At 35.4% G+C, this 13,573-nt stretch overlaps 2 protein-coding genes and 1 long non-coding RNA gene across 3 annotated transcripts; all 3 read left to right on the top strand.

Annotated features, from left to right (window-relative positions):
• Nucleotides 1–768: 768 nt before the first annotated feature.
• On the top strand, nucleotides 769–1,972 carry LOC132789258 (glutathione S-transferase 1). The gene is made up of 3 exons (XM_060797157.1): nucleotides 769–842; nucleotides 955–1,053; nucleotides 1,325–1,972. Exons 2-3 carry the CDS (start codon nucleotides 956–958, stop codon nucleotides 1,896–1,898), a joined length of 672 nt encoding a protein of 223 aa, XP_060653140.1. The 5' UTR covers nucleotides 769–842; nucleotide 955; the 3' UTR covers nucleotides 1,899–1,972.
• Nucleotides 1,973–8,857: 6,885 nt separating this feature from the next.
• LOC132791233 (uncharacterized) lies at nucleotides 8,858–10,596 on the top strand. Its single transcript, XR_009632882.1, has 3 exons — nucleotides 8,858–8,945; nucleotides 9,400–10,222; nucleotides 10,286–10,596. It is a non-coding gene; the product is annotated as an uncharacterized LOC132791233 (long non-coding RNA).
• A 1,234-nt stretch (nucleotides 10,597–11,830) lies between these two features.
• Nucleotides 11,831–13,110, top strand: LOC132792887 (angiopoietin-related protein 3-like). The gene is made up of 3 exons (XM_060802412.1): nucleotides 11,831–11,931; nucleotides 12,002–12,951; nucleotides 13,011–13,110. Exons 1-3 carry the CDS (start codon nucleotides 11,851–11,853, stop codon nucleotides 13,108–13,110), a joined length of 1,131 nt encoding a protein of 376 aa, XP_060658395.1. The 5' UTR covers nucleotides 11,831–11,850.
• Nucleotides 13,111–13,573: the final 463 nt, after the last annotated feature.

Raw genomic sequence — 13,573 nt, 5'->3', positions numbered from 1 at the left:
CATTTCGACCCCGCCGAAAAAAAATCCAATTAAAGTTCACTTTAACAAAAGCGCCGCGAGTGTTTTTCGGCTCAGCCATTAACTAATGCCAAAATCCGCTTAAAAATTTAATACTTGCACCTGTTAAAAAGGGCTGCCTTAGGGGCAAAAAGCGTATTTTGTGAAACGTGAAAATCATTTGCGTGATTTCAATATGCCACAGCTTGTCCAGGCAAACATTTCAACCAGACACAAGCCAAAGCAGTCAGTAAGAGTAAAAGCAAAGGCAAAAGCAAAAGCAGCAGCAACAAATAGCAACAACAAAGGCGAAACTTTTGTTTTGTGTCCCTTTGGGGTAGAGCGGCATCAGGCTCAAATTGACAGTAATTCAATTAACACATAAGTAAATTAATTCATCAGCAAATTTACGCTTGTGCGTTGCGTATACTATAAGTATATTATGTTATGTCCTTGGTAACTTGGTTAAAATGAGGATATCAGTGTCTGAATCTGTATCTTAGTCATGCTGATTTATATTTCCTATCAGATGATTTCATTTATTAAGTGCGCCTTGCGACCATTTTTCATTGATTTCTGTTTTTTATTTGTCTCTCTGTCTGTCTCTCTCTTCCCCTCTGTTGAGAAATGGCGCTGCTGTAATGTCTGCCAACAGCTGGTCATTAAATATTTAAAGCATACTTTTGGGCATGCAGCGAAACTCAATCGATACGAAAAGCTTTCAGCTGTCACTTTGTGATCGGCATTAACGAAGCTTTCTCTTTTTTCAGTAGCTTTTCGTCACTCAGCTGAGCAAGTCGTGGTGTTTTTTCATGACCGGCAATTAATAACAATAACAAATTTAGGTAAATACAATTGCGTGTATTAATGCTTGTTTTGTTATGCGCACTAATGCAAAACGCAAATTTACCTGAAATAATATCCAACCAAAATCAACTTTGCCTTTTTTCCATACAGAATGTCCAACAAACCAGTTCTCTACTATGCGCCACGCAGTGCCCCTTGCCGCGCTGTGTTGTTGACAGCCGCCGCCTTAAACATTGAGTTGGATCTGCGGTAAGTGAGAAAGTCAAAGAAGTCAAACGAATATCTATAGACATTTAGTAAGCATAATTTATTAGTAGATAACAGCTATAAATAACTGTACAACTACTTGTTCTTATTTTGCCAAAAAATATCAATACACATTCAACAAGTTATTGAGTTTTAAAACCAGTTGCATTTACATTTCATTCAAGCCGAAAACTTGTATGTTAACTCTCTTACGCTCTAACACTCTCACGCCCTCTCTCTCTCACTATCTCTCTCTCTCTCTCTCTCTATGCAGCACTGTCAATGTTAAGGCTGGTGAGCACTTGACACCAGAGTTTCTTAAGCTGAACCCGCAACACACGATCCCAGTGTTGGATGACAATGGCACCGCTGTGAGCGATTCCCATGTTATTTGTAGCTATCTAGCTGATAAATATGCTGGTGTAAATGACTCGCTGTATCCCAAGGATCCAGTGAAGCGTCGCACTGTGGATGCTCGTCTCTTCTACGATTGTGGTCATCTGTTTCCACGCGTGCGTTTCATTGTGGAGCCAGTCATCTACTTTGGTGTCGCCGAAGTGCCCGAGGATCGTATTACGTATATGCAAAAGGCATACGATGGTTTGGAGCACTGTCTGACCACAGCTCCGTACTTGGCTGGCTCGGAGTTGACCATTGCGGATTTGTGCAGCGTTTCAAGCGTTTCAACAGCAGCTGCTTTTGCGCCCATCGATGCCGAGAAGTATCCCAAGTTGTCGGAATGGTTGCAGCGTCTGCAGGCTTTGCCCTACTACAAGGAAAACAATCAGGAGGGATTGGACATGTTGGTGAACTTGGTCAAGGGTCTGCTGGCCGAACGTAAGGCCTAAATGGTTGGCCATCAATCAATTTGCCTGGGAGTATAACTAATACGATTACAATATATATTTTCTGTTCGATTTCATTGCTTGAATTTCATTTGACAGCGGAAACTGGGACCAAGTTTCGACAAGGAAATATGACAGAGAGATGGGGCAACACATACAGTTATGGCCAGCTGTTGTGCCATTGTAATGGCAAAAGTTTTTATGGGCTTCTCGGTGGGCAAAACTTACAGCATAGACTGTGTGAAATATAAGACAAACTTTTCACCCAGCTCCGGTTGTTTATGTTTGCTTGTTAGTCATTGATTACGAGCTGTAAGTGATCGCATTTATAGTTGTTAAGCTTGTTAACAACGATTCGCAAGCACTTGAATTTGATGTGAACAGCCAAGAATGCTTCTTAGTGATTGATATGACCAAGCTTAGGGATGATAAGAGCTAACAATGAGAGCAAAAGTTATGCAGCTCCAGATGATAACCTGAGCAAGCAAAAGTTATATTAAACTTGACTGTCACCTAAAAGTATGCAACACTTTTTATTCAAAACAACCTCAAACTGTAGCTACAGTTTTACAGTCTTATCGGTAGCTTATCTTAGTGATTGATATGACGAAGCTTAAGGATGATAATAGCTAACAATAAGAGCAAAAGTTATGCAGGTCCAGATGATAACCTGAGCAAAAGTCATAATAAAATTTGATGGTCGCATTGTCACCTAAAAGTATGCAACACTTTTTATTCTCATCAACTTCAAACTGTAGCTACAGTTTTAGAGTCTTATCGGTAGCTTAGCTTAAGCAACAGCTTAAACAAAATGCAAATAATGCAATAAACAGCGCTAAAAACAAGCCAAACATCACTTTGAATTTATTCTACAGCTACTACGAAACAGCTAAAACACACTTTCTCTGCGAAATATTAGTTTATCGTTCATTTTGATGGCACAAAAGAGAAGAGCAGCTGCCATTTTTGGTCAAACACGCACTGAGTGAAGCTTTTGCTGCATTTGCTGCCTGTCAAATTAAACTACAATACTGAAAAATTTGAGCAATTTTGGTTTTTGGCATTGCGCAAAGTTTTTGGCACATCGCAAATTGTTGGCCAGTCCCCGAACATATTGAAGTTTAAAATTTTCAGACTTTAATCGAGCTAACTAAGATAATATAAATCCATATTTGGGTTATTTTCAGTCCTTCAGGTTTTAAGATTTTTCTATAATGCTGTTATTTCTATTTTTTAAATATATAAAGACTTTTTCTCATAGAGATGTATAGAGTACGAAATACAGATATCTGCCCAAAAAAAAAGCGTATTTTCGCATGAGCAGTAAAGTAAAAGCAGTTAACCAAAGTAAGAACTGAAAGCAGCACAACAATAATGCTGGCTGCCAGTTAAGTAAGGTCAACGCCGTAGCTACAACGGAAGAGGAAAAAGTGAAGAGAAGGAGTATGGGGGAATGGAGGAATGGCTGTCGCTACTCATGATTAATGATGCCGTTGTGGGTTCGCATTTCCGGTTCGTTTAATGTTGAAATGTCGTAGGCCATCTGCTGTAGTTAAGTAGCAACTATTGTTGTTGTTTTTACTGGATTTATCATTGTTTGCCTGCCTGCCTGCCTGGTGGCTGCGACTTTTTAATCATTGAATTTCACATTATTATTTTAATGTGTGCTCATTTAACATAGCTGCAATCAATGCAACTCTCACCATCCTTTTTCTGTTTGTCTAAATTAATCCAACTAGTATTGTCTGTTTGCCTATCAATGTACTTTCCGCTTGTTAAATATGATCTAATGAAACCATACAATGAAAATCGAGATTTCAATTGTGCCATAGAGTACAATATATATTCAATAGCCAATTGTGTTTTGATTTGATTTGCTATTGCTGAAAATGCCATTCGAATAAAGCGAAAAATCTTTATATAGGCTTACATTGTCATGGGAATACAACAATAAAGCACTTGGCAATGATTCCATCTTGAGTTGCCAACTGTTTCTGTCACCTTAATTAAGTGTGCAAGCTCATCTACTCATTTGCAATTCAATCCAGGCATAAAGGATTCCATTCAGGTCAATCACTTGTGTTAATGCTAATGCCAATTGATGAAAAGAGCATTGCTAATCAGGCAACAACGACGAATGGAATATGTAGATGGCAAGCAAACAGCTTGACAGACAGGATAATGCCTGGCGATTATCTTCTGCTGCACATATATATTGCCACAAAAGCAAAGACAGGCCAACACCACTTCAGTTGCCAAACTGGCAGCAAACTGATAAGCACTGCACACCGAGTCAAATGCAATTCAAATGAGGTCAGGCTGCCTGTCTACTGTTGACCTTTCAATCGCAATGGGGGCAACGCAAGGTTTGTTTGCCACTCATCCATACATCATATTCGATGCATTCGATGCATGTTGATTGAGTGCCATCCAATTTGAGTGTTGTCAGTGGCAGCAACCAACGACAAGAACTGCAAATGCAACTGCAACAACTGCAACTATTCATTTGCATAATTGCATGGTTGGCAAAACTTGATCTCCACTCGTAAATAAAAAAAAGCACAAAGTTTCAACATTATTTAATTGAATTTCCCAATTTAGATAGAATCAATAATCAAAACGAACACAGCAACAGAAACGAAAAGGTCAGCGGTGTCCATTTTAAATGGATTTCTATTAATTTTGAACTTTTTGCAGCAGCAGCGAATTTATCTACACATTTATACCATATTCTAGTAAATACGTTTTTGTTTATTCTATATCATTCTATATACGTATTATGTATATTCTATATTATAGCTAAGCTTTAATATAAATATCATTTATATTACTCTTGGTTAGAGTAGAAATGTTAGATGGAAATTTATTTACATGCAGCAGCAATAATTGAAGTCACAGCAAAACCTAAACTATGTAATCGTAAATAATATTTGTCTTGGAATATATTTGTGGCTATTGATTTATGTAAGGCAAATAAGAAAGCTAAAGTTGGGTATGCTCAACTGTAAGATACCAGCCATACATTTTTACTTTTCAAGGCAGAAAAAGTTGAATGTGATATTGCAGTTAAAATATACCAAATAAATATACCAAAAATGCTTAAATATACCGAATACTATATTTGGTATTTCTATATACTGCAACATGTGAAATATACCATAAGGGAACATGAATACTAAATTGTATTTAGTATTTCGATATACTACATCATGTGAAATCGACCATAAAGGAAAATACATACCAAATTGTCAAATAAAGCAGCTGCTTACTATGGTATTTCTATAGACTATAACATGTAAAATATACCATAGTAGAAAACACATACCAAATTGTCAAATAAAGCAGCATGCATCTGCTTACACCATATTCCTTTATTTGGTATTTAGATGTACTACAATATGTAAAATATACCATAGTGTAAAAAATATACCATATTGTTAAATAAGCAGCTGCAGCTATTTACTATCATAGAATATTATTTTTTGGATAACTTATGAGATTTCTTTGTGGTATTTGGAGAAGTCTCCTTTGCCAAAACGTAGGCTATCGGGTATAAAATGTATTTAATGGTGAACTGTCTAATAATTAAACAGAATTCCAGTGTCAGCTTGTTTAAGGATGTGTTTATTATTATAGACACAGCCTTATTCACATTCAGTTGGAAACACCCACACAATAATTGTGTATAATTGTGCTAAGCATTCAATAGATTGGTAATAAATGGCAATATATTGTCACACACACCTATCCTTACACCCACACACACACACACACACGCCAATGAAGAGTCATATACTCAGCAAAGTTTTCCAATTAAAGCAAGCGACAAATGAATTATTTCAGTCATACCCACAAATTATTATACTTTGGCAAGCGGCAAGCGACCGAACCGAAAAACCGTGGGCCTAAGAGTTTTCCTTTGACTTGTGCCACACCCAAGCAGGCAGGCAGGCAAGCGAATCATTCAGCCATATGACTGTGCTGTTCTCGCTGATTACAGACCTTGAAAGGCGTTGACTTTGGTGTGTTGCCCATCCAAGATCCAAGTCTCTCGACGTCTTCACGCATTCGCCTCAATGCGCCGCGTCTAGCAGCGTGTTTGAGTTGTTGGCCTCAGTCAGTTTAAGCAATTAAGCGAACCACGTTGAGCATGGCCTGATTAGCAGTTTATGTGGTTGCCATAACAATCAGAGCATTGATTGCTTAATGTATCTGCATTCTTGTGCCTAAAATGCAGTTATGATAAACCAGGCGCCCTAGGATATGCAATACAATACATTTTGCATGCTGATGAGTAAACGTGTGTGTGTGAATTTCTTGTGGCTGCATTCTGTTCTCTGTTAACTACCTGTCTCTCTCACTCTCTCTCTCTCTCTTCGTCTGCTGTTATTGTTAGCATGACACGAACGACAGCTGCATGCTTGGTTGTGTTGCCTCCGTTTTGGGACTCCTGCTGCTGATGCTGATGCTGCTGCTGTTTCTGGTTTCGTCACACAAAACACGTTTAATTGGGCGACTTATGCGCTGTCGCTTGGTCCACATGACGTATACGTGTTTTGCATAGGTGCCTCTGACGTTGTCCACGCCCAACTGCCTCGCCCAAGGGCTTTGTCTACGATTTTTGGCAGCTTTTGTAATTGGTTTTGCACAGACATGTGCCACATCCTGGCTGTCCCCTTAAAAGGACACAAGCACAGACACAGCCTTAATTAAGCTTGGCATTGGAGTGTGAGATGCGAGTGTGTTGTTCTGGATGAGGCATGAATTCTTTAGAAATACATTTTGATGAGCTCCAACAACGAATAGCAGACACCTTATGCGTAATAAATAGCTTAGCGCCGGCATTCAAATGATTTAATTATCTTTTGATTTCATTTGAAAAGTTTTTAATGCAAATGTGAGGCAACAAAAGGCAACGCCAACCAAACAGCCAAACAGCATTAACAGGCCTCAGCTGGCTGCCTGTTTGCAGGGCCTAATCCTCGCCAGCTTTAAGTTGAGCCAAAGCTGCTGCCCATGCCCAGGTGAGGCCAGGTGAGCTTAGCAGTCGGTTTTTGGCAAGAGCAAGGGCAAGGAAACGAAAATTTGATGGAGATGGAGAAGAAGAAGGTAGACTTTGGCTTTTCATTTCATTTCAGCTGCTTTTGCATTTTAAGCACCCAAATGTGTATGGACAAGGATATACATGTGAACCACACTCACACACACACACACACACTCGCTTGAGCTCATCTTGGTTGAGCTAAAGCTAAAGCTAGAATGCTCCTCATTGTTGTGCCTCGTGTCGTGTTTGTGTGCGTGTCTGTAAAGTTATTAAAAGCATTCAAAGCACTCGCCTCACGTGGGCGTTGGGGCGTGTCATTTACATAACTATACCTACACACACACACACACAGTCAAGGAATGCTGCCAGTCACGACATGAATAAACCGCCAGCCACCCACATGGCCACATCGTAGGTGCTTTGGGGACCCGGCTAAGCATCGACGGGGTCGCTCGCTTTATGACAAGCAACAAACAAAATGTTCAGCAATATTACACAACCGCAACAAATTAGCCATAAACAGCTGAAGCAACAAATGTGCGATCCGTGTTATATTGTTCCAGATACACACAAGTCTCCTTGCCTTTGCCTATCGCTTTCCCGTAAAATTCACTCAACCAAATTAGAGCACATTTTAATGCAAGACTTAACATCAAAATTTATTAGACAGAAATCAATACGACTCGAGGAATGACAAATTAAACAAGTGTAAACACTTCAGTCGAAAGTACGTCACAGCAAATTAATTTATTATAATCTTACAACAAATTGATTTAAAAAACAATTGGGAAAACTTAGTATATTATATGCGATTTGGTATATTAATATTACAGTCGTATTATAAAAAAAAAACAAAGTTGTTGGCAGCTTTGGCAAATGCAAATAGTTTACAACATTCTAAATCGTTTCTTATATAACATTTCAGTTTGTTATTCGATGTAAATATATGTACATAGCTTTACGAGAGAGCATACAACTTGTTCAATAATTATTAAGTGTGTGCAATTGACACAATGATTTACAAATTACACAATGATTTGACACAATGATTGACACAATGATTTACAAAGTTGTTCTTGTCTTTACTTTGCATTTACTCAATAATAATATTGAAGTACACACATATGTTACATATTTTACACATGTACATACATCATTCTCATGATAAACTTTCATAATATTGAGTTACCCAAAATAAAAACATTGTTGAATTATTTCAAAATAAATACATTAAACTTTTCTAACTACATTTTGTATCGAAGTTTTTAATAGAATTTTTCAATTTTAAATGCGTAAATCGTGAGCACTGCTATTTCAAAGTTTACAGCTGTATATGAAATCAGTGACATAAATTAAAAGTTCAAAAGTTCAACTCCATAAGAAAATTGATTATTTCGTGCTCTATTTGGGACTCTGATGAAATCGTGTCAGCCATATAAATTAAATTACCCAAAGCTTTTATTAATTAATTTAAATTCAGTTATTTTTTACTTGTCTTGGTTTTTGCTTTGAACAAAATAATACAAATTCTTCTGCGTTGTATTATGACATTTATTTTTAAATTGATTAAATTTCTTTTTAACTGCATTTCCTTTTATTCCAAATCTCAAAACTTATAAAGTTTCTTAATAGTCTTCGAGGTTGTGTAATCTAATTATTGGTTTACATAAAGCACACAACAAAAAATGTAATACATTGAATTGTACGATTGAAAATGTTGCAATGTAAAATAATCAGTATGTAAGTGTAAGTAAACGGAAAAAGAAAAAGATAGACAGAAGTCTTATACCGTATATCAGTTCGAAACTGATCTTTTAGCCTTTGGACCTTATCAGTTTCTTCATAGCTCGTCGTCACGAGTTATTTCGAGCTTAGCTCTTAAATGATTTTTAGACAAACATTTAGTTGAATATTCACTTTCATTGAATACAGTCAGAAGCATAAATACGAGACAAAATAAATTCCATGTGGTGTTCTTTCTCACTTCCAATAAAACTGAACAAGAGGTATAAATATAACATATGGGTAATTCCATGGCGAAATTTGTCCGAGACTTTTTGCAGTGCGCTGCAGTGAAAATAACATAAACTGAAACAATTTTAAAAATAAGTGAAGGTTATTCTTAAAGCTCTAATTACTAAAGCTCTTGATCTGTTTTCCGATAAAATATATAATTTCGTTAATTTTTTTGGTTTTGCGTACGAATTGGTTAACTTTTGCAATTATCACAACAGAAAACAAAAAAACAAAAAAAAAAAAATTTTAAAACCGTTCTTAGCTCTAATTAAAGAAGTCATATAGAGCTATAAAAATAAACTTTTCTTATTTTCAAAATTGTTTCAGTTTATGTTATTTTCAATGTAAAGAGTCTCGCACGGGAAAAATTCCGTTTTGGAATGACCCATATACTTAATATTAGTACAGTGAGTGATAAGAGTTATTTATATTCTTCCGTTGTAGTGTTCGAACGAAGCAATGGCAAACGAGTGCAGCTTGACTACATTCAACATATTCAAACCGTTGCTGAAATACTTTCAAAACAATAGAAAAGAGCTAGAACGATGTGAACGTATAGACGGAGAAATAATCGAATTGAAACAAAAGAAAAAGAAAATCCATAAAACATTGAGGAATAGGCTGCAATCTGAAAACGAAACCAATAAAGTTTTGAAAAAGAAATTGCGATATCAGATAGAAGCAACCAAATTTAAATATCGCATATAATTTGTAAATCAGTTAATATAAAAAGTAAAAATCATACAAAAACAATGTAAAAAGTAGCAGAAAATCAAAAATAAAGTAAATTACAATTATTAGAGAGTCAATCTAAGATACAGCAGAAGCATAGGGATTTGATTTTATGAACACCTGGATATTCTCCAAAAAGCATGCAACTAGATGGAATATTATTAAGTGAAGTCCGACTTAATTTATCAAGTTCTGCCTGTCCTAATAGCATTATAACTATCAGAAATTCATAAATTAAGTGGGACATCACACAATAATAATCACTCCGGTTGCATTCTTTATGGAGAATATACAGGTATTCATAAAAACAAATCCTTATCATTCCCACGTAACTTAGTTTCACTTTCTTTTAATTGTAGTTACATTTGATTTGATTATTCTCTTCGTTCGATTCGTTCACGTCATTTCAAATTCTTTGTACTATGTTCGTTGCTCAACTTTAAAATATTTGACGGAATTCTCAACAATTCATCTCGATCACACTCTTCTAGAACTTCACATGTGAATTCTGAATCTACCTGGGATTTTACAATTGGTGAGTATTGCCAACAAGTATTATGAACGAAATAAAAATAATTAATTGTTTGTTTTTATCCAGGACTTGAATATCTTCACATGGATTTGTTTACAGTTCATCCTTCCTTCTGCCACACCAAAATTAGCACTTTTTATAAAATATAATGTAAATTCAATTCACTCCATGATTTATACAAATTAAACTTAGTTCACTTCGATTGTACTATATTGCTATATTCACTGTGAAGAGATTTGGGTGGTCAGCACTAAAAGAGTTGAGAATAGCTAAGAAATGAACGGGAAATTATAATTATATTATAATAATCTCCTTTAATCTCCTCCTCTTTTTTTTACTATGGTCTTGTAGCAAATGAATAATAAAATTAAATAAATTACACATGATCATGGCTTCTAGAGACTTATGGAATATCAAAGTTAAAATTTATGGAAAAATGTTATTCATTATTAAATATTAGTTGGAAAATACATCTTTTTTAATTGTTTCATTCTTTAATAATTTTGCTAAAATACATGAAACTGGTAGTAAAATTAGTTCCATATAAAACAAGTGAGAAAGCTACAGTCGAGTTTGCTCGACTGTGAGATACCCATTTTGAATAAGAGGAAAATATTGCGGTATTTTTTTTTTTTCAAAATATACCAAAATACTAATTTAAATTTAATAGACGGCATAGACGAAACATTGGATTTCTTTGGAGTTCCTCTTAAATCAGTTCAGATGCTTATACGCCCAAAGGAATAGGGAATTTAAGTTTCTTATAAATTGTAAAATAAATTGATTTCGCTTTATGATTTTCTAAATATAAAGTGCTCTATGATTGTACCATTCTTTTTTGGATTGTAATCTATACATAGAAAGTTCATTCGTAATAAATTAAAGCAAAATTCATATATGCACACTAAAAAGCGAGTTTTTATTATTTGTTCTGCTACAGCATTTAATTAACGTTTTAATTTTCAGTCATGTCTTTGCGCATCAAATTCGCTAGCAAGCAGGAAACGCTCTCAGTCAATACATATACAAACCGATGTATGTAGGTGTGAGTACAACCCAGAGATCTCGCACTCACCCCAACTTCTTCTCTCACCGGCAGCATAGTTGTTGTTTAGATTTACTCTTTGCTTTTGCAAATGAACATCTACTCCAGTATTGCGTCTGTGTGGTAGACACGATCAGCGAAGATTCGCTTTACCAAACAACTATAGCGCACTCGCTTGCACTCGCAAATAAACAGTTGTTGAGATTTGCTCTTTGCCTTCGCAATTGCAGATGAACATCTACTCCATCACATATGTATGTACATATGTATATGAGTAAGTCTATGTGATAGACACGATCAGCGAACATTTGCTTTGGCAATCGACTCGCTTGCACTCCTAATCATTTCTATTACAAATGAAGAACCAAAATCAATATCATAAACCATGTCTTGACCAATTCTCACAGCTTAGCGATTTTTTGAGAGAAATTCGCTTATTTTCGTTCTATGCTGTACTCTTTGAACTTATCAACTTATTTATAATTCATCGTCTCGGCAGAAAATTTCGAGCTGTGCTCAACATCAATTTTAAGACAAATGTTTAGTTTATTATTCGCATACTTCGAAAGCAGTCATAAGAACAAATATGCGAAAATTTATAATTAATGTGACCTTCCTTTTCGCCGTGTTTCGAATGTGTTTGGCAGGCTCGACAACTGAAAATGCGGTATGAATTAATTTGATCGGTTTTTATAGTTTAGTGAATGATAAATGTTTGCACAATTCTCTCGTTATAGCACTCAAATCAAGAAATCGAACGATGTGAACAAAAAGACCGAGAAATAATAGAATTGAGAGCAGAGTTATATCAGAAGAAAATCAATGAAACTTTTGTAAATGAATTGAGATCTCAAATAGTTTTGCAAAATGAAATCAAAGAAGCTTTGATACAGGAATTGCGATCTCAAATCGAGTTTCAAAAACAAACTAACAATAAATTGCAATCTCAGATAGATTTTCAGCAAGAAACTATTAGCAAACTACTTTCAAAGTGCAATTTTATTGGGAATTCTAGTGAAGAAGTTGATGTTTCTCAAAAGTTAGAGCATTTCGAAGACCAACTGAACCAATTAAATGTTAGTCTTAATGAAAGGGATTTAGAAATTCAAAGAATTAATCTGAAAATTACAAAAGAGCCAGAATATGAAAAACAATTACAAGAAAATCTAGCTAAATCACTAATCGATTTTCCCACAAGCTGCCTTCCTTTTGGAAACAGTTCGGGTGTCCATCAAATAAAAGCAACCGGCTTTGATTTCTTCAATGTTCTCTGTGATAGTCAGGCAGCTGGACCTGGATGGTTAGTTATTCAACAACGAGTCGGGGGAAATGAGAGTTTTAATAAAGATTGGGATACATACCGCAAGGGATTTGGTTCATTTGATAGTGATTTTTTCCTTGGTCTGGAGAAAATCCATCATCTGACAAGTTCTCAGAATTTCGAACTCTTTGTGCATTTTGTTGCTTTAAATGGCTCAACTTACAACGCTCAATATGACAACTTTAAAATATCTGATGAAGATAACGAATACCAACTGCAATTGGGAAATGGAAATATGGAGAAAGGACTAAAAAACAGTAATGAATATCCATTCTCAACATTCGATCGTCATCCGGAATATTTAGACTCTCTGGATTGCGAAGAATCACTCAAAAGTGGCTGGTGGCACAATAATTGTCTCGATTGGTAAATATTGCAAATAAGTATTGTGAATATAATGCACATATTTCATTATTTTTATGCAGGAATCTAAATTCTTTTAATGGCACAGACGAAATGTTGCATTTCTTTGACGTTCCACTTAAAAAAGTCATGATGCTTATACGCCCTAAAGAAGAAATATAAGTGCTCTATAAATTGTGAACTACAGTACATTAATTGCATAAGAATAAATGAAGTGCTTTACGATTATACTTTTTCTATAAAACATTGTTTGGGATTAATTATTCAATCATTCAATCCCAATTAAATTTATGAATTCAAGTACTAAACAACCTCTTTATTCCAATTCATATTATTCAATCACAACTCATCAATCCGATAATTAAAAGTAAATGGCTTTATAAAGTATTATATTTGCGAGTAGTTCGAAAAGTTTGAAAGGATAAACTTTGCACTTTCATGTTTCTTAGGTTGTTCAGAGAGGAGCGTCATATAGCAGCGAGAGTTGAACGTTGAACGACTCATTTAGTTATGCGTTGTATGATTTGTGTATTTATACATATTTTATGCTTAGCTACAGCGTACAAACTACAACTCGATGAATTCCAATTAAATTGAAAAAACATGCGAAGAACACTTTATTTAT

This window comes from Drosophila nasuta, chromosome 3 (genome assembly GCF_023558535.2).
Source record: "Drosophila nasuta strain 15112-1781.00 chromosome 3, ASM2355853v1, whole genome shotgun sequence".
In the NCBI taxonomy this organism is placed as follows: domain Eukaryota; kingdom Metazoa; phylum Arthropoda; class Insecta; order Diptera; family Drosophilidae; genus Drosophila; species Drosophila nasuta.
This window is presented reverse-complemented; position numbering and strand designations above follow the sequence as displayed.

What these genes read in the sequence shown, in the direction of transcription:
- LOC132789258 (XM_060797157.1), top strand. Translation starts at nt 956, where the DNA reads ATGTCCAACAAACCAGTTCTCTACTATGCGCCACGCAGTGCCCCTTGC. An exon ending in AACATTGAGTTGGATCTGCG is followed by an intron (nt 1,054 to 1,324) that starts GTAAGTGAGAAA and finishes CTCTCTATGCAG; the next exon opens with CACTGTCAATGTTAAGGCTG.
- LOC132792887 (XM_060802412.1), top strand. Translation starts at nt 11,851, where the DNA reads ATGCGAAAATTTATAATTAATGTGACCTTCCTTTTCGCCGTGTTTCGA. An exon ending in GCTCGACAACTGAAAATGCG is followed by an intron (nt 11,932 to 12,001) that starts GTATGAATTAAT and finishes CTCTCGTTATAG; the next exon opens with CACTCAAATCAAGAAATCGA. An exon ending in CACAATAATTGTCTCGATTG is followed by an intron (nt 12,952 to 13,010) that starts GTAAATATTGCA and finishes ATTTTTATGCAG; the next exon opens with GAATCTAAATTCTTTTAATG.